Source organism: Haemaphysalis longicornis, unplaced genomic scaffold, assembly GCF_048455015.1.
Source record: "Haemaphysalis longicornis isolate Haplotype H1 unplaced genomic scaffold, Haemaphysalis longicornis Haplotype H1 scaffold_12, whole genome shotgun sequence".
NCBI classification, from domain to species: Eukaryota; Metazoa; Arthropoda; class Arachnida; order Ixodida; family Ixodidae; genus Haemaphysalis; species Haemaphysalis longicornis.
The window spans coordinates 31,685,380-31,707,015 of NW_027526225.1; the positions used below are offsets into that span (position 1 = coordinate 31,685,380).

General features: G+C 48.3%; 1 protein-coding gene across 1 annotated transcript in view; it reads left to right on the forward strand.

Annotated features, from left to right (window-relative positions):
- The window catches only part of LOC144162548 (receptor-type tyrosine-protein phosphatase T-like), a 229,376-nt gene that overhangs the window by 128,157 nt on the left and 79,583 nt on the right, over positions 1-21,636 (forward strand). The window contains exons 15-17 of the mRNA XM_077693134.1: positions 2,065-2,299; positions 7,609-7,917; positions 15,505-15,798. Of these exons, the coding sequence (XP_077549260.1) occupies positions 2,065-2,299; positions 7,609-7,917; positions 15,505-15,798 (838 nt within the window). The remainder of the gene's footprint in view (positions 1-2,064; positions 2,300-7,608; positions 7,918-15,504; positions 15,799-21,636) is intronic.

Sequence of the window (21,636 nt, forward strand, 5' to 3'; positions counted from 1 at the left end):
TGACACTGCGCCCCGAGCACGTGTGCTGGAAATACTCGCCTCGCTCCAAGAAGAGTCTACTGCCTTTCAAGTCAGCACATTCAAAAATTGTCAAAAGAGGCATCGCCATATCGGTTCTCCGCAACGCCGTCAACAGATCCTGCTGGCATGAGATGGGCCCAGCTTCTCTAATCAAGTTGAACGGCTGACAAAGGCAGGATTCCCCGCTCCCATGCTGTTCGGTATATCAGAAACCCTCCTGAAGGAACTACGAAGGCGAAAACCAGTGGAAGAGCGCGAAGAGACAAATCGAAGGAAGTGGGCTGTCATTCCATATATTCATGGGGTTTCCCACAAACTCAAGAAGGTTGCTGCTCGAGTCAGTGTAAATATAGTGTTCAGCGCCCCTAACAAATTAAGCGGTCTCTGCAGACGAGTAAATGCGGAAAAAACCTCCACTCGGCCTTGCTCTAAGAAGCACGGACAGCGATTCGTTGAGTGCTCATCGAGGGTAGTGTACGACATACCGCTGTCCTGCGGTAAGTCATACACGGGCCAAACAGGCCGTTGCCTAAACAACCGGCTACGGGAACACGCCTGCAACCAAAAAACAGTAAAAGGCAGCAATCTAGCCCTTCACTGTACGAAATGTGGATGCACGCCAAGACTTGAACAGACACGTGTACTAAGAAGATATAAGGAGCAACGCACCAGGGAAATCTTTGAGGCCCACGTTATCCATTAACGGAATGACAATTCCGCCAGCATGGCGTCAATTGACTTGCACAAAAAGGAGCACGATTACCTAAGTCATTGATTGTAATCCTAGCGCATGTGCGTTTTTATACAAACAAGCCCTTGCCTTCGCAATTTTATCATTTTGTGTGCTTTATTGTCTTTATGTCCAAGGGGCGAAATAAACCCTTTGTTGTTAGTCAGCGCCCAGTCTCGTGTCGCCTTCTCTGTGTCCTGCCCTAGCGCTGTTATCAAACTAAGTATGTACCAACAAGCCCGAATTAACACAGAAGAAAATTAGATGGGCAGATGAGAACAAGAAGTTTGCATGGATAAATTGGTCGCAGGTAGCACAGGACCGGGGTAATTGGAGAATAAAAATTCCCGCGCCTTCCCGCGAGGGGAACACGAGTAAATGCAGAGCATTGGGGCCTCAGTACTGATTGAAGGCAGTGTTGCTTCCATCGCTTCTTCTGTGATGCTGTTGTAGCAGACACGAGTAAACGTGGGCACGAGCGTCAACCAAGGAAGGAAGAAGCCACGCAGTGACTGAAACAGGAGCGACCGCTAGCCGCTATATTTGCAGCGCGCGCAGTAGAGGGAGAGCAGTACGGGGGGGAGAGCGCGCATGCGCAAGCAGCGCGCGCCCTTCCACGCCCCACCGCGCTGCTATCACGCACCTGTTACGCCGAGACCGCGACGGAGCGAACGGGCTGAGTACGACGCATGCGCGCGCCAGCTGCTGTTGAGAGAGAGGAGGGAAGGAGAGGCGCACCTGCTGCGGACGCGAAACTGTTGACACCGTCCGACGCAGGAACAGGCGAGGCTAAGAAATGCTCTGCATTTAAAACAGAGGCATTTCGCTGCAGTGGGCGCAGATATGTTGGTGGGGATTGTGATGATTATGATGATGCTGCTGATGATGATGATGAATAACACTGTGGCGCTCGGTCTCGCCGTAGACGCTCGCCGTAGACGTGTAGGCGCTCGCCGTAGACGTGTCACCAAGTATCGCGCCTGAGCAGGCATAATGTGCAACACTGCTATCGTGTTGAATGGTACATAAACACCACACGAAGAAAGTTGGTCACCCAGCTGCCTCTTGGGGGAGAAATCATTGGTATTGCCACGAACCATGCGGTCTGTTTTGATTAGTCATGTGTGTTGTTGCCACTGCCTGGCCGCCCCTCGGCTGTCTTATCTGTGTTCGAAGCGAACACAAGTTCTTTGCGGGGCACAACTGCGCTCCAATGAACACTCATTTCTACAGGAACTTCTCCCCATTCTTCACGGCGTGAAAATTTCATCACGTTTCTAATGGCACTTATTGTTTTGTTTTACTGCTTGCAGAACCCAGGTCGCGAACAATGGTTCTGCTGGAGCGTCAGCGTCATCCTCGAAGTGAATGGGGTGTATGGAAAAAATAAGGAATTTAACCTCACACAGTCCGGGTCCACGTCCGTGGAGGAGGACCGCATCTCAGTGAAGCCGTACACCCGTGTAATCATCCGTTTGAGACTGAGAACGCCCAACAACATGTACAGCCCGTGGACCCAGAAGTACAACGTCACCTCGGCAGAAGACGGTAACGTTATTTTTATGGTAGCAGAAGCGACAACAGCTCGCTTAAGGTGACAGAATTTTTCCGGGCAGAACAAATGCTCCGCTGCTAAACAAAGATCATCAAGAATGAGTCTTCAGGGCCCCAGAATGACATTCAGAGCCACATACGGCCTTCCGTACGTGGTGCGGCCACTAGATGGTCTTTAACGGACCTTTACGACGACCTTTATCGGCGCGTGCGCTTGCAGGAGACACCATTACTTTTGGTGACTTGCGCTTGTCGGAATCGTCGCTTTGAACCGATTCCAGGGAAACGCTGGGCCAAAGTACAAACTATAGAGTTCCTTAGTAAGTATACTAGAGAGCAAACTGCCCCCGAGAATCCATGTCGTCGTGGAGGGTTATGGGAAGACCACAGCTTCTGACTTTGTCTTGACATGACAATTGGGTTCTTAAGCGGCTTTGGGGATTAGCTTTCTTCACTATGCATTTACACGTCTGCGAGCTACGCGGTACGAAATACTCCCTGTTCTGTGGTAGCCGTGAGCTGTATGTTCAGTGAAAGATAAGGCAGTGCGTGATCGTACCTAGCGTTGGTCATGCCGGAGTCGAAGAAACGTATCGCTGAGCGGATAATATTCCGCCACGAAAACGGTATTTGACAAAAAAAGGAATCAAACGTACTTCGATGACGACAAGATACGGCAGATACGGGTGCCTGTAACCGTCCTATCTTGTCTTCTCCCACGACTCTTTAACACCACGGTTTCTTTTTTCTTCAAGTATGAACCAATTTGCTCAGCAACAAGTTTTGTTAAACTGTAGCTGATGGTCGGTGCACCGGTTCATTACGAAGCCGACATTTTCATGGGCGCGCTCAGAAACATTTGCAAGCTCTTCAAAAAACTTATTTGATATTATGGCAAAATAATCAAGAGCTTCTCGTGAGTTTCCGTCAAAATATTAACATTTTTGTTAAAAACCAGTTTGACCTGCAGAATAGTTGGAACAACCGCTCGGGCAAAAATACGCTTTACTTCCTTTTACCTGAGGTTTGAAACAGCCTGTTTCATTTTCCACTTGTGTAATACCACACCATTCTTTACGTTTTTTGTGGCACTGCGTTCGAACATACGGCCGCAAAAACGTTTCAATCAAAGTCACTGATAAAACTAAGGTTAGCGCAGGGTATAATGGCTGGCGGTCTATGACGGCACTGATGGCCTTGATATGAGCCGCATAGACGCTAACGCCACATTCCTCTCTAGTGTATATAGTGAGAAATTTAATGAGGCTGACTATGCCCCGAGTTAGGTCATACTTCTCCCTCACTCTAGTGCGGGTGGCTGTCTCGCTTGATAAATTTCTGGGGCGGCGTTCCGTCGCCCTGCTCATGACGTTCGCGAAGAAGCGAATCGTAAATCGCTGTCTATCGAGCAGATGACACTATCACGCAGTAGCGTACGGCCGCAGGACATCAAACGACGGCACTGTGAACGAACTGAGACCAGTTCTGTTAACAGCGGAGCTGTTCTAGCGCTCACCTTGACGACAGTCTCTGTTCGTATCTTGTTACGCTTTCGCTGTGGAAACCTGCTCCAGAGAGAGAGCGTGACGCTAGCAGCTTTCTCCAGTTGAGAGGAAATAAAAATATAAAAGAAAGGTCCACGATGCATACATAGCTACATACATACATACATACATACATACATACATACATACATACATACATACATACATACATACATACATACATACATACATACATACATACATACATACATACATACATACATACATACATGCATACATGCATACATACATACATACACACATGCACACATGCATACATACATACATACATACATACATACATACATACATACATACATACATACATACATACATACATACATACATACATACATACATACATACATACATATAAACATACATACTTAAATTCTTGTAACGTATATTGTTAGTGGGCTGGCTTACGAACCAAAATCGATGAAGTGAAGCTTCACATGTAAAATAAATAGATTTTTCGTGTATTTCTGATAGCGCGATCCATCAAGACGCATTCTATTAAAATATATTGGAATGCATTTTGATGTAAACTTGGAGACGTTTTTACGTAAAAAAAGAAAGGAAACTAAGAAACGTTTTTTTTTCAATTTTGCACTACGTGCTTTCTCAGTGACACAATAGAGGGTACACTGAAAAGTTAGTGTGTTAACTGCATGTTACATTGAAGTGTTATGATGACGTGAAGGTAGAGGCACCGCTACAATCGCATAGTCATGTTTCTTGGAGGTAGCATTGGTCAGCTGATGCCAATTGCGCAAGCAAGCATTCTGCGATGTCCTATATACCCCTCGAGAACGTGGATGTGTCGCCACGGCTTTATCTGCTTTCCCTAATATCTATAATGTATTTCGAGGTTACCGATGATATCGGTACTTTTTTATTGGGGAAAAGCAACTTGAAATGCACCAAACATGCATTTTGTCTTCGTGGTCACTTAGGAGAGCAATTATGTTCACAAATAAGCGCTATGGAATCTTGCGCAAATGGACAGTATGGTATCACGTTTGGGTCGGCGGTTTGAACTAGAGAAGCTCTTTTAAACTGAAGCTTTATTGTGCTAGGCGAAATTAATTTTCACATCTCCTTCGTACCCAGAAAATTACTGGTACCCAGAAAAGAATGATTTCAAAAGCACATTGGAAAGGGTTTGGACGTATGCGAAGGTGGTGCAGCTGGGTTTGTCTCTCTCGCTGCGTTGAGCGCACGCAGCGAGCTGCTGCGTGGAGCCCATATCAAGCGATAACGGCGGGCGGGAGTGGTCGTGAGTGCGGGACACACAGCGCCAACCTGGCAATGGCCAACACCATCTGCACGTTACTTCGAAATGGGTAGGCCATGCGTTAGACGCACACCGAAGCAGTATGGAGCTTCCAAACGGCGACGCAGCGAGCAGGAAGGGGAACAAAGGGAGATACCAGAACCACGCAACGCATAATAAAAATATTCCAGAGCCATCTCCACCAAAGTGAAACCTGGGGAGGGGCGAAGCATGCTGTGAATAAGTTTATTCAGACATTGTAGGCCTCTCTCTTGCCATACTGCGCGCGCTGATTGGGCGCCGGGGAAGCGCCGGTAAGAGGAGCAATCGTGCGCTTGCTGAGGCGGTGGCGCCCTCTCTTGCGATGAACCGGATTTAAGCGAATAAATGAGAGACATACTGGCCTTAAGTGGCCTTCGTGTTACACGTCCCAGCTTGGTAAGAAGTAATTCTACAGGGGGAAATCTGGTGATTGAAAACAATTTCAAGAAGGAATTTCAGAAATTTTAGGGGCGAAGCTCCTAAAGCCATGGGTCTGTCCATCCCTTGTGTCTCGTGGTACGTGACCGCCGCATGCTTTCGGAGATGTCGCAAAGGGTGCCGCGTTGCACGCGCAAGAACCGGCTGCAACCGGCAGCGCAAACTCGGCACCGGGAGCGCGAGCTTGTCTGTGTTCGCCAACGGAGGCGCGAGCGCACGTGCACTGCGAGGGGGAGATCACGCAAGAGATCACGCCACGAACGCAGGCAGTCGTTCTCGGAGATCGAACGAGACGCAAGGACCTTTGCTCGTTTCCTCTCGTCTTGTTCGGGCACAAGTTCGCCCTAAATAAAAATTCTTTCTTTACCGTTGTGTCCCATCCTACGTGACAAATTGTGGTGGAGGTGCGGGGTAGTCCTCGATGGCGCGGGGTCTTTCACGAGGTCTGTTGAGGACGGACCACTCAGCCAGCATGGAATTGAAGATGATCGGTGCAACATTAAGGGACAAGAAGAGAGCGGAGTGGGTCAGGGAGCAAACGCGTGTTAAGGACATACTAGTAGAAATTAAGAAGAAGAAATGGACGTCGGCAGGGCATGTAATGCGAAGGCAAGATCACCGTTGGTCATTAAGGGTAACAGAGTGGATCCCTAGAGAAGGCACGCGTTGCAGGGGGTGGCAGAAAGTTTGATGGGCAGATGAGATCAAGAAGTTTGCAGGTATCAATTGGTCACAGTTGGCACAGGACCGGGGTAATTGGAGAATATTGGGAGAGGCATTTGCCCTTCAGTGGGCGTAGATAGTCTAGTGATGATGATGATGATGATGATGATGATGATGATGATGATGATGATGATGATGATGATAGGTGACGTGGCTACATTCTCTCATCTACAGACCCTGGTAACTGGGAAGGGCGAATCAGAGAGAGCGAAAAATTGCATCTCACAACAGAGCGCGCGCGCGGCGAGCTACTGCGTGAAGCACAGCTGAAGCGACGACAGCGGGCAGGGGTGGCGGCGGTGTGGGCGGAGGTGCATGTTGCAACTCCGGTACTCAAAAATTCCACATCGCTCTTTTGTGAACATAAATGCTGTTCTAAGGGGACCATGAAGACTAAATGCATGTTTGGTATTCTCAAAAGGTTACTTTGCCCCAACACAAACATGCCGATGCATCGGTTACCCAAAAATACATTATAGAGAATGGGTCCACCATCTTCGCGGCATGCACTGGGGAATTTTTTAATACGTATTAGTCTGCGCGTTAGCACACAATACTTTTTTCCTGTGGCTCCAAACCAGGCAGGGCAGCTGCTGTGAATATCGGGGAAACACTTTTAAATACCGTCTCATCTTTTAAGAAGCCGTGATTAAAACAGGCGACATTTTCTCTTCTCGTAGCTTTGTTCCTCTAGATACGCTCCAGCATTCTTGGGCACGACCTTTCTCTTTGTACAGAGCCACAGTTCCCATGAGTTACCTTGCACATGATATTTTATCTTCTCTGCAGGGGTTGGCTGGTAAAACGGTTATTTACGTCTTATTTGAGTGGTTGGGCGGCACTCCACCTGGGTCTTGTGCCGCGTGCTACAGCTCCCCACGGGGTCAGCAGGGGTGGAATACATTTGGTTCGGGGTTCCGACGGCCTCCTCTTGTTTGGGTGACCGCCGAGTCACACCGATCTGGTCTTCGCAGCAGTCGCTGGCCAGCAGAGCCTCCCAATGCACCGCCTTGCGGTTGTTCATTTTGGGACAGCCGTTGTGGTTTGGCGCTTCCACGTGGTGTGGTAGAGAGTGGGTTTTTGATTTCACAGTGGGCATGTGTCACTAAATTGACCCGGCTAAACCATTCTCCCCGTGGGTTGCACGTTTCCGTTAGTATTGTGTCCAGTTCAATGTTCAGAAATTATCATTCTTTTCCTGCGAGATGATTTTGTGCACAATTGAACGACAAACAAAAAACAGCATCTAAGCTATCTGAACTTTTTTTATGTTCTTCCAGCTCCAAGCATGGTTTCACACGTGCAGTTAAAGAAGGATGGAGCTCGGGAGGCACTGCTTTCCTGGGGCCCTCCACAGGAAGCAAACGGAATCCTTCGCCGCTACTGGGTCCTGTACAAGCCTTTGGCGTTCCGAATCCAGGGCTGCCATCAACTGGAGCAGACGCCAACTAAAGTTGATGTGCCCGCTTCGCTCACGACCGTCAACCTGACAGCCCTGCGTCCCTACACCAAGTACCAAGTCTCCGTTTCCGCCGAGACAATTCTGCCGGGGCGCCCGTTTAATACGACGTTCGACACAACTGCTTCCGGTGAGAACTCTTCCGCAACCGGCGTGAGAGTCATTCAAGTTTTATAATATTTATTTATGTATTTTTTTTTATTTATTTATTTATTTATTTATTTATTTATTTATTTATTTATTTATTTATTTATTTATTTATTTATTTATTTATTTATTTATTTATTTATTTATTTATTTATTTATTTATTTATTTATTTATTTATTTATTTATTTATTTATTTATTTATTTATTTATTTATTTATTTATTGCACCGTACAGCACTATGCAAGACTAACCGATGATCGCCTGACTAGGACCGTAGGACAGCTGCACGAGACACACAGCAACATCAGTGTAGTTCAAATTACACAAATAATATAAATAAATGAACACGGACACTGCAATAAAGGGTTATCATCCAGTGCAACGAACCGTAGGCATGGGACACGAGAGGTGGGATCGATAGCGATAGAAAGATAGGTGAACATCGAGAACACGTTTGGATGTGCCGGAGAACTTCAGACTTTGCCGCAGTGAGTGATAGATAAGGGCGGGGTTCTATGCCTTTCTCAAGACGAAGGTGGTGGTTGACCGCCCTAATGAGCAGCGTAGGGTGAGCCTCCCACATAATTTCGAAGGCCCAAGAGAGGGATTCAACTGTACCTGGTAAGCAGTATCGAAGGCGAGTTGATGTGCCAACATATTCTCATCAATTCTTTTATGCCCAGGGACCCAATGAAGTAAAACGGTGGATGGCTCTAGTGCGAAAACGGGTCGTTTGGCGTACAGTTGGTGTGCATGGGGTAGGGCGCGGTTCTGTATGTGCAGCAGAGCGGTGTGGGATTCAGTTAAGACCGCACACTCAGAGAGGGAGGGAGAGAGGGAAAGGGTGAAGAAAATCACAGGAGTAAAAGGTACGCGCAAAGGCGAGAACGTCCAGAGAGATTCAAACTAAAACTGAAATTGGTTTTGGGAAGCTTTCACAGGTAACCCTGTGCACTTTACGAAAATTGGTCACTAATTTTACCGAGGAGTACAAGCATTTAAACAAGGGCGCTGCAATTGCGTTCCTCGAAGAGAACGCACGAATCAAGTGGTCGCGGTCGCCGACTTCGGACGCGCACCTGAAGGCGCCTTCAAGCTTCCGCATCTCTTCGACGTAAGCCCTGCGCTTACACAAGGAAACAGAACAAATTATTGGCTTTTGCTCCGTCGCTACAGCTACTGTTTTTCGTCAAACTCAAAACTACGTCAGACGATGGAACCGACGATGGAGCCCGACCTACCCGACAGTCACCGTTCCGCGTGTCTTCACAAGAGCGGGAAGTCATCCAAACACAAGTCGAAGACATCCTCAGCGACGGCAGTATACAGCCATCGAAAAGCCGCTGGGCTGCGCCAGTAGTACCCGTGAAGAAAAAAGGCAGGTTCTGCGTTGACTATCGGCGACGGAACAAAATCACCCAAAAGGACGTGTACTGCCTGCCGCGATTTGACAACGCCCTCGTCAACCTCTGCCACGCGAAGTACTTCTCATCGATGGATCTGAAGACCACCTACTGGCAAATTAAAGTGGACGAGGGAACCCCACAGAAGACTGCCTTCATAACTCCGGGCGGCCTATACGAGTTCAAGGTAATGCCGTTTGGGCTGTGCACGGCGCCAGCAACGTTTCAAAGTGTCATGGACACTGTACTAGCTGGCCTGAAGTGGCACACCTGCCTCGTAAAGCTCGACGGCGTGGTATTCGGCGGACTTTTGGCGAACACGTTGCAAAGTTGGAGTCTGTAATAGAGGCCATTTGTACGTCGGGGTTAACGATGAAGCCTGAAAAGTGCCCCTTCGCGTACCAGAAACTGAAGTTTTTGGGCCACGTCGTCAACGCCGCGGGAGTCCTGCCTTACCCGGAGAAAACCTCAGCCATAGAGAACTTCCCAACACCAAAAGACAAGAAGGGCGTGCGAAGGATTCTCGTACTGCGCACATACTACCAGCGCTTCTTCGCAAACTTCGCATGTATTGCAGAGCTACTCACGCGTTTGATGAAAGATAGCACCCCTTCAAGCTTGGAAAACGTCCAAGAGGAAGCATTCTGCGAACTGCAACAACCCCTTCAAAGCCCAGCTATGCTTGCTCACTTTGACAAAAACGTCGAACCGGAAATCCGACGGACGCCAGTGATATATGCTTCGGTGCCGTACTCGACCAATAGCAAAGTGGTTTTGAGAAAGTAATCGTCAATGCCAGCCATGGTCTGTCGAAAGAAGAGAATAACTACTTAGCCTCTGAGAAAGAGCGCCTCGCTATAAAGGGGTCATTCCAAATTTTCGCCATACGCGTGTGCGAGACCATTCAAGGTTGTGACCGGCCACAATGCACTGTGTTGGTTGGCCAATTTGAAGTACCCCTCCGTCCGTCTTTGGCGGTGCAGCTTGCGCCTGCAACAATTCAACGTTGCAATCGTCTATAAATCTGGCAACGAACACACCGACGACGACTGCTTGTCTCGCACCCCAGCCGACCAACCACCACAAGACTCCGATGAAGACAGCGCGTTCTTCGGAGTCCGGACTGAGAGCGATCTAGCCGTCCAGCAGCGTGCCAACCCCGAGTTACGTCTCATGATCGACTACCTCGAAGGACACAATGTCGTTGTGCCTAGGGCCTTCAAACGCAACTTACCAGCATTCAGCCTCAAAACCTCCGTTTTCGTGACGAATATTTTCGACCCCGGAACGAGAACAAATTATTTTCTTGTCATCCCCGCCGACTTCGTGACGAAATTTTGGAAGCATGCCACGACGACCCGTCTTACGGACATCTGGGCACAGCTCGCACTATTGGAAAAATCAAGACGAAGTACTACTGGCCCCGCCTTACATCCGACGTCATCCACTCCGTCCGGAGCTACCGTGACTGCCAGCGACGAAAAACGGAGCCGACTAGACCCACCGGACTTCTGCAGCCGGTCACCGTCCCATCGAGACCCTTCCAACAGACTGGAATGGACCTTTCGGTGCCCGTTCCCTAAGTGATGATCCCAGAACAATAAATTGCTGTAGCGACAGACTACATGACGCGCTGCACAGAGACCACCGCTCTTCCAAGGGGGACTGCACAAGAAGTCGCGAAATTCTTCATAAACCAAGTTATGCTGCGGCATGTAGCCCCCGAAGACGTAATCAGGGACCATGGGAAGGCTTTACAGCGAAGCTTATGCAAGGAATCTAACGCTACAGCAATACGGATCACCGTAGAACGACGGCGTAACACCCCCCAAAAGAACGGACAAACGGAACGTCTGAACAGACAATCGCGGATATGCTGTCTATGTACGCCGACAACTTGGGACGAAGTGCTCCCGTATGTCACGTTTCCGTACAGCCCGGCTATCCAAGAAACTACGCAGATGACACCGTTCGCGCTTGTCTACGGAAGACGGCCGACTACGATGCTTGACGCCATGATTCCGCATGCAGAAGACGACGACCTCCACACCGACGTCAAAGGACACCTTCAGCGTGCGGAGGAGGTCCGCCAGCTCGCTCGAGTTCGTACAACGGACCAGCAGCTGGTGGATGCTGGGCGCTGCAACCTCCGACGCCGAGACTCCGAGTACCACCCAGGGGAGCGTGTGTGGGTTTGGATTCCCATCCGGCCACGCGGACTCAGTGAGAAGCTTCTGCGACAGTATCTCGGACCCTATCGAATTCTACGACGCGTTGGGCAACTTACCTACTACGTGATCCCCCACGGTGATTCCTGAACATCACGACGACGCACGCATCTTGAAGAGTTCCACGTGGTTTGTCTAAAACCTTACAACTCAAATGATGGAGTTTTTGTTGTTGTTGTTTGTTGGCACTGTTGCTTTATTTTAGCATCGGGTCGATGGACTCTTTGAGGAAGGTAATGCCGCGAACCATGAATTGGGTTGTTTATTTATGTTTTGTTTTTACTCCACGGCTGCGCTGGGTAGTGTTATCTGTGTGCCAAGTGAAGCTCGTGTTCCATTCTTCATTTCTTTATTTCCGCACGTGTTATCTGCTTTGATAGGGAGAGTGTTTCGAACTAACCTCACCAGCCTAAAATAATCCTATTTGATCTACGGTGTTCTGGGTGTAATTCGACGGTTCGAGAAACACTCGCGCCAAAAGCTAAATGCCCGCAGAGCAGACGCCGCGCTATTCAATTCGCCGACATTCGCCTACGCACGTCACTTTCTTGACTGCTGCTTTGCCGCCTGTGTTTTTTAGTGGTTAAGGGAGCACAAGCTCGCTCCAATAAACTTGTTTTTCCTTAAAGACAACTGTGCCATGTTGAGCTTCGTGAAAATATAGTGTGCGTTGTCTGAAAATCGAAGTGGCGGCGACTTTTAGCCAGGATGAAACAAGCATAAGACAGTTGACCAAGATCAAACAAGCGTAAACAGTTTTTTTTTTAAGATTTTTAATGTGCGGCCTCCTGTTAAACCCTTTGTCTAGAATTGCACCTAAGTAGGAGATGGTTTCAACACAATCAATTTCGGTATCCTGTATGCGCATTGCGATTCGTATAGTATTGTGTGCTTGATATGGGGACCTAAACAGAATATATTTGGTTGTAGAGGTGTTCAGTGTGAGTTTGTTAGACACAAACCATTTGTGAATACTTTCCAGTTCATTATTCATAGTACACTCGGCATCCACTAACGATTTGTATCTTTCTAATATTGCCGTCTCATCGGCGTACATAATAGCCTGGGCCCTATGTAGACAATCAGGCAGGTCGTTGATGTACAGTATAAATAGCAAGGGCCCTAATACTGATCCGTGTGGTATTCCCATGTTTATTTGTTTTAAGCTTGGGGTATATTTGTCGATATATACGGCTTGGTGGCAACTGCTAAGGAAACTTTTGAAGGAGTCGAGTGCCACACCTCTAATGCCATATCGTTTGAACTTACTGGATAAAATATTGTGATCAACGGTATCGAATGCTTTCTTGATGTCCAAAGAATACCGGCTGGATATTCATTGCTGTTAGGCCATCATTATTTATGTCAGAAACACAAATTAATCCGATAGTGTAGACCTAGCTTCTTGAAAACCTTGCTAATGGGGTGTAATTATGCCATCATTATTAAGGAACTGTCTTACTCGCTTGGCTATTAGCATTTCAAATAAAGAATTAATGCAGCTTAGGACAGAAATCGGCCTGTAATTACCATGGTTATTCGGGTGGCCAGTTTTGTATTTTGAAAAAACACGTGCCATGTTCAAAGTATCGGGATAGACACCGGTGAAAAAGAAATAGCAGCATCTCCACTCCATGGAAAATGGCAAGGGTGCGGAGTACGGGGACTCAAAATGACACCCAAGTTGCTCCCCCAGTGAAATCCGATTTGCGCCCTGACCGTCATTCGCTTTGATCCGTGAATTGCACCTTGATTATTCCCTAAATGAAACTGCAAGTCACGGCTCAAATCGTATTTCGCTTGATTTTCGCTTGATGGTGGTGTGCGCACGGATGGACGCGACGGACATTGGGAGGTCCTAAGATACTCTGCACCATTACAGACGCGGGAGTAAGCGATTTGACTCCCGGGTAGTAACTCACAGTTGTAGCCCGATGGGTAAGACGACTGACACTAACTCTGTCTGGTCTACCATACACTGGCTCGAATCCTTCCGGTGCCTGTGTGATGTTTTGGCGCACGGCTACGGACGGACATTGTGCGGTCCTAAATTACTTCGCACCTAAAACGCCTTATTGAATAGCGAGGTCGAAGTGGCGGCCAAAGCGTTTATGTTGTTTTTAAGAACATATACCGGAATGGTATCGATTCCAGTGGATTTACCAGAATATAGCAGTTTGGCAGTTGATATCACTTTTACGCATGTATTGTCCTAAAATGCAAAAAATACTTAATGCCATTGAGGCAAGGGAAGGTATTCAGTATCACGCATCCCGGCTATCAGGTTCTTGCCGACTGCGCAGTAGTTATCGTTAAATTTTTCATTTAAGGCTTGGTTATCGGCTGAGCAGTGTGAAATGGGTAGCACCCTCTTGGGAACGCTAGGCCGAATGATAGAATTCATGGCCGCCCAAAGTTGTTTGCTGTTTCCTGCTGAATGAATAATTCGTGCACAGTAAAACTGCTTTTTCTGTCTTCGAATCATGGCCACGGCTTTACTTCTGTTTCTTATATTGGGAAGAATAGTAAGCATTTCCTCCGTTTTGTTTCATTTTTTTATGCCAGTGATCTGCGCTGAGGAAGTAAGGGCCGCAATAGTGGGTTTCAGTTTCCCGAAGGTGGGGTGGTTCAAAACGTAGCCGCCGGAACCACGATTAGCCACAAAGAAGGAGTCTGTCCAGGCGGTTCTCTGGGTTGCAAAAACATCGGAATGACGCTACGCGGCCACATGGCGACGGCCTGCTACAGGGGAGATGCTGCACGAAGGGAACAGAGGTTGGCAGTCGGTCTTTGGGCGGGAAATAATGTAGAGACGGGAATAGTAAATATCTCTGACTTAGTCAGTAACCACTGACCCCGTAAGAGAAAAGAGAACAGGGAAAGCTTGGCATCACAGTGGACGTCGAGAAGAGCGCCTAGGGGGAAAAAAAAGGCCCGTGAAAAATAGCTTCGAAGTAGAGGTGGGATACTGAGGTTTCTTGGTGCCTTGTGGAGTGTTACAACGGTGGTTTTAGGGGTGATAAACTGATTATTAGTTAAGGGATTGTAAGGGACAGAATACAAGCCTTTGTTAAAGGCCAGTCAACAGGTAACTCAGCACGCATTGCCTTCGTAGATTCCCGAGCAACGAGTGACCAGACGCTGAAGGAGGTGGATTACCGATTGGCAGGGAGCCACAGCTTGTTGCAGGCCTGGTACCTTCTTGGCAGCATGCAAAAGAAAGCCAGAGATTTAGATTTTGCTGACGGTAGGAATGGCGGAGGCAAAACTAAAGGGAGCTGAGGGTACTGCGGCTGCGCTGGTATCAGAAGTGGTTAGGAGAAGCACAGATTGTTCAGGGATTAGAAGAAAACAATGCATTGAATGCCGCCACAGACCCAGAGCTGGGCCGCTTAGGCGATCTGTAGTAGAGATTACGTTTCTTGGTGTAAATTGATTTGTGCCGAGATCAGCCAGTTTACGTTTTTTATGAGTAATGCCGGGGTTCGAGCACACGAGTGAATATAACACGGCGCCGATACATCTCTAAGGGAGCGGTATTATGACCCATCTTGTTTAGACGAGTAACGATTGGACATCCTTGGTTGCCAGTACTTGGACTGTCCGCGAACTGCCCGGGACCAGATCAGGCACTCAATTTTCTAATCTATTGCTATTGTACAAGGTCTATCCATGGTCTACTCGCGTAGTATCTAGCGCTGGTAAGTCGAGCCTACCCATTATTACCGAAGAAGTGGCAAATTCGTGATCCATTTCCTCAAAAGGAACAACGTGTACTATTATCGCGTTCCGTTGTGTGGTCCATTATTGAACAGAGTGCATAATTGTATGTCAGTCTTACTGTATGCCCATACGCCCGTCAGCTGTCGTCATCAGCTCCGGTGTTTTACGTCATCCACAACTTCTGTACGCAAATCATACGGGCACTTCTTCTGCAGTTCCAGAAGGAGCACCGACAAATTTTCACCACTCACGGACGGCCGGCTATGACACGCTGGGGTGGTCGTCGGTACCTTGCAACTTCGCCAACGGGGCCAACCAGTCCTACTACCTGGAGCTGGAAAGCAATGACCCCTGGGAGAGTGAACTGCGGATGGCGAATGTTATTTCCCCCTATTTCCAATACCAAGATCTCGTGCCATACACGCAGTACAAAGCCAAAGTGTTCGCCCAGAACGAAGAGGGACGCTCACCGAAGCACGCTTCCCTGAACTTCAGGACTGCGCCAGCAGGTGAGACGTGATTTCCTGCAACGTTTTAAAGACGATAGTCTTTCTTGGGGTACTTAAACACAAAAATGTCTGTCTGTCTGTCTGTCTGTCTGTCTGTCTGTCTGTCTGTCTGTCTGTCTATCTGTCTGTTTGTCATTATTCAGGAAAAAGAAAACATTAGGCATTTATGAGGGACAACATCAATACATTAGTGCATGGGCATCGGCAGGACGTTTTCTTGAGGGGACAAACCAATTGCACCTTGGTAGGATGGGGGGGAGTAACTTTTACACGCGAAATTCCACAGCTTTCAGATATAATGTAGAAAATGGAGAAAGCTCGTTTCCGTTGTTCAAGATTACAAGGTCGAGTGTTGATTCACACAGTTAGACAACAAGAAGTGACTCTGTGAACGGTAAATTTCTTTTCAACATAACGATCGAAGGCAGAGGTTTTTAAAACAATTGTCTTGCACCGACCAAATAACGATGTAAAGTTAAAGGCTAACTGCACTCGAAATTCCATGCTCTTGGTTACGTTTCTTCCGTATAGCCTGCCTAAAAAGACTGCAAAATACAAAATATAACACTGCCATACGCGTATCTGCGGCGTAAGCGACCCTCAAAACGCGGGGATTTTGAAACCAAATTTGAGAAGAGCGCGACCATTACGCCCAGGCTGGAGTGACGTTCCAGCCGGCCCATCGGCGACTGAGCGGCCGCACGTCGCCGGCCGGCCGGGACAAACCTGCGCGCAACGCTTCGCCCTCTCCGCAGCCCTGGGAGAAGTGCGCCCAGCGAAACTCGACCTGTTCTTCTGGCTAACCGCAGGAAAAAGCTCAGGGCCTGCCGCGATGTTACTTCCGCTACGTGGTCGTTAGCGCGGTCCGCCGGCGTGTGCAGCGTCCCCGGTGACGGACCTTTTTTAAGCGTTTCTAACTAATTAACAGCGCATTTTCCGGGGCTACCTGTCATTTCCCGTTTGGTTTTGTGGTGCGTACTGTATGTTTAAAGTAAATTTGGTCAAGGTGAAATTTGAGTGCAGTTCGCCTTTAAATGATGTCGCGAAACGAGGTTACAGAAAATGACTATATGCTTACTATACAGTCACTTTTCCGTAAAGGCACATTGCTCTTAAAGAGAGAGAGAGAGAGGGAGAGAGAGAGAGGTTAATTAAAACAGTACCCTAGTAGAGGGGAGTGGCCGGCCGCCGGAGCTGAGCGGCGACCCTCGTAGCCCGGGCTACGATGATCCTCTCTCGCGGTGGAGCGCGCAATGCAAAATTGTTTGTGAACGCTCCTCGCCCCTCCTTTTTAATTCTTTCACAATGCATCGAAAGAATATCCCGTCCAGACAGACGGTTGTCGGTCATCGTCAAACAAAGCTGTGGTTCGATACTGTAAATACGCTAAACAAACGTTCTATCGGGAGAGAAAGGTTATTTCAGGCGGTTTTCTTCCCTCTGGGTCAGTTTCAGCTACTGTTTTTGTGCGCTTCTGTGGTTCTGTCCCTTTCATAGGTGTTTTGGCTACATTTGTATATTTTTTACCCATGATTGTTTCCGCGTTGGATGGGTTTTGGATCACTGTTTCAATTTGAATGGTTTTGTCTGCTTTAGGGTGGTATCATTACACAATACAAGTCAGCGAAAGGCTGGTTTAGCTAGTAGCGGTGTGCACATATCACGTTATTTCTTAACAATTAGGTTGTTTGGTTCGATCGATTTCAGGTTCGATCTTGGTGCTGATTATTTCAGTTCAGGTGGATTTGTGTGCTTTAGGTATGTGTCTACTTTGATATAACCTCTAATGCTAGCTTTAATGAAGGCTTACTGGGAAACGCATATACGTGACCCGGACAGCAGGTCGTTGCGGCGTAGGATGGCCCTCTAGAAACCGCAACTGATGGGGGGTAGGTCTTGTCGCAGATAGCAGAAGGCTCATCGGATAACCATTGACACTTGTGTTCATTGACAATCGACGACGAAGTTCATCTCCACAGTTGAAGTTTTAGAAATGGCAGTATTTATCAAGTCACCCACCGACCTTCGTCTTAAAATCTTGCTTGTTCCCTCAGTGCTTTTGGGTGAGTGAATAGAAATAAAAAACGCAGGAGTGTCTCCAATTTTCTCTTGGCGTGCTGATGGAAGGAAGGCCAACTGAGGGATGGAGACGCTATGAGCATTCTTCTAGAGGTCCATAGTGTTTGGCTTGAGACGGGGGAGGAATAAAGAAAGAAAGAATGAAAGAAAAAACCATACTACGGAGAGAGAGAGATAGAGAGTGGAAGACACAAAGAAAAGAAAAAAATTGCCCTACTTCACTGAGTTGACGTGGCAAACGCTGATGTAAACAGGGATGCTGCCTGCCGTCCCCTAATCCCAAGGCTAAGCTTCATAAAACTTCTTAAAGTAGGCAGATCGATTCCTGTTCATGCCCGCTCGCGCGCTCTCACGTGACAACTATCGCTGACACTCCCGACGGGCGGCTTCTTTCAGGGAGCGCCCGACTTAACCCACTTTCCACACATTCGAGAAACGACCGCCAAGTGCACTCGTCTGTATACCCGCGCTCCTCGCAACCAGCTGTTGAGAGCGCGCTCTACAATTGACCAAGTCATCTCCTCCTCTCATTCGCTCCACCAACTTCCGCTTGGCCGTGTTCTCACCCGCGCCTTGGCACCGCCCACCTGCGCTTGCTCCCCTCTCCCTACTACGCTGCACGTGCGCTTGGCAACGGCCGCACTGGAGGAGCGGCAGGCGCGCACTTTCATACGGCCTACGCATCGGGTATACTTCCCACCTTTCACCGCCGCTAGTTGGTGGCGCTACGGCCCAACCCTGGCCAGTTGACCTACAGCACGGGCGGGGTAGAGAAGCGGCGCGCGCGCATTTGCCACTACCCTAGCCCTGCCTTGGCTACCTGTTAACCTGTCTGTGTTAATTTACATGGGCGTTCATAAAATATGGGATTCCTCCCCCCTTTCTGAATTTTTGGTCTGATAGGGTCAAACAGCCTAACGTTATCCTCCGGAAGCGCCGAATCAAACATTTGAAACATTTTAACGCGGGCACATAAAATATGCGAGCCCTTCATATCTTATCAACAACTTTACTATATGAAAATGGTGAAATAAAGGGGGCATTTTCTGTGACTGAAATATCAATTGTTATTTTTCATTTCGGACGATGTCTTGGTTTGCACACGCACAGGGCACTACCAGTGACACGAATAATTTGCCGTCAAGGGAGATACTGTTATCGCTTAGCTAAAAGTGTTTCTGCTGCTCATGCTTTGGTCGGGCTGAGCGGACCGCCGGCAGCTGAGCACACTGTCATAAACATACAGCTAAAACTCTTTATCATGCAACTGAAACGCTCAACGAGACTTCTTTTTGGTGAGATATAGCAGTGAAGGTATTCATTGGTACCGGTGATATTCCGCGCCAGATCCAAAATACGCGCGACAAGTGTTGTCGGCTCACTCGGCCAGAGGCGATCCGTCGACTATGAAAAAGGAGGGTTGGGAGGGTAGAGGGTTGGCTCGGAGCGCCCTCACTCTGTCATATCGTTTCCTTCTTGGGTGCGCAGGCCGTAGGAAAGTGCGCGCTCGCCGCTCAGTCCAGCCGTGGCTGGGCACTTTCTCTCCCCCTCGTTAGGCTGTGCTCTGTCCTCTACACATCGCTGCTCCCGCGCTACCACGCCTACCACGCGCTACCGCGCTACCACGCCTACCACGCCTACCACGCGCTACCGCGCTACCTCATCATCGTCACGCTTCTGGCGAGAACAGCTTTGCTGTTAAAGTGAAAGAGCGGGGGGGGGGGAGAAAAGGGCAGTCTGCATCCAACGAAGGTATCACATAAGCTGGCGACCACCTGCAGTCCCTCTTTTATCGAAGAGGACGTTCATGGTCTGCAAACCATATTAGAAAGGAGGAAAAATTCTTGGGGACGTCAGCCAGAACGCTACCGGCCGGCTCAATTGGCGTGCAATAATTTGCGGAACGCTGGCTTGTGTTATATGCTGTCGTACTGCCCCCTCGTTCTCTATGGACATACATTCCTGTGGGTCCGTAAAGACTTCTGCCGCTTTTATCCTGTACTCGCATATTTTTTCCACCTGAGACGCATGTGTTGTTGCACCTATGAACTATCCATATCATCATTAATATCTAATACAGTCGAACACGGATATATCGAACACGGGTATATCGAATTATTGTCTATATCGAACTCCTGAATTATCCCCTTGAAGATTCTGTGTAAAAGTATAGGAATTCGTACGTTTATATCGAACGGTATTTTTTCCGACATTGGGTATATCGAACGCCGCGCGAGCTGGAAGGTGCTCTTCGGCGGTCGCTGCACCCCCGATTTCCGCGGTCGCTTAGTGCCTTCGCCAAAACCCGACAGTGACAGAAGCCGGGGCCTCGGAGCGTCACGCTTGCTTCCTCATGGATAACTGCTCGGCCAACCAAACCACCTGCGGGCTCGACAACATCGAGCTCAAGATTCTGCCTCCGAACACAACAGCCAGGCTGCAGCCGCTCGACCATTCGACAAAGTCGTTCAAGGTTGGGTACAGGGGGCGACTCCTCGATAGGCTTTTGATGAACCTCCGCATGGGCACCGAGCTTAAAGTTGACCAGCTGGGGGCCAAACACATGATGACTGGTGCCTGGGACAGCGTAAAGCAGAGCGTGGCCAACTGCTTCCGGAAGGCAGGCTTCGTGACGTCTGAATTTTCGGAAGCTTGCGAAGACGGCGACGACGACGAAGAGGGCATGGACGACACGTTTCACGAGCTGTGATCCCTTTTCCCAGCTGCTGTTCCAGCCGGAGTGTCTGCCGGCAACTTCGTGAACGCTGACAGGAATGTTTAGGCTGTTGCGAGCGCCGGTGACGAGGATATCGTAGCTGCGGTTGCAGGAACCCAGGCTGATAGCTCTAGTGGCGAAGATCGTCCGGACGAGGATGCGGATACACGATCGTACTCCACCGGTGAACTGGCGGCTGCGTTCAGCTTCATTCGACGTAGTTGCGGCGACATGGAGGAACTGGGCTGTCGCACCTGGATATCCTTGAGCAGATCGAGACCAGCGTCTTTAATTCGATATACAGGATGAAGAAGCAGGCCAAGATGAGCGATTTCTTTTCACGAAAATAAAGCATCTTGTTGCGTCGTTAGTGCGGACTTAGTTGTCATTCTTGAATGCGCAGATCGGTAAGTGGTCGTCCGCCACAAATGAGGTCTCAGAGCCCATATTTTTTATATCAAATTTTTCATATATCGAACTATTTCGCGATCCCCTTGGAGTTCGATATATCCGTGTTCGACTGTAGTTTTAACGAATCGTGTACTTTCACCTCTTGAATGTACTTTCACCTCTTGAAATCTTTCAAATAAGAAAAAAAGAACCAACAAAACCAAGATGGTGCATGCTACCCGTTTCTGCTAATGCATTCTCCATTTGTACAACACCTAGCTTTCTGCTGTGAACCCGACAGGCCCAGCACGCAAGATTAGACCTAAAAATGCACCTTTTGGTTAAGCAGTTTTAAACCTTCCCGTCCTTATTTTTTTCTTTCCATCGTAAAGATTTTTTCTGTGTCTTGTTTATTAATTTCATCCTATAATCATAAACACGAAAAATTGAGCATGTGATGCAAGGAAATAGCGATTTAGATGCATGACATCTAATTATGTCATCAGGCAATTTAAATTTAAATTTGCAGCAGAAAAATGTTGCGCTTGTTTTTCCTAAATTTCGGAAAGCAGTGAGCCCAAAGGCACAAAATAAGGCTGGTAGTGCAAGTATTTTTAGATTTACAGCCATGTCATCAAACTAGAACATCGGTC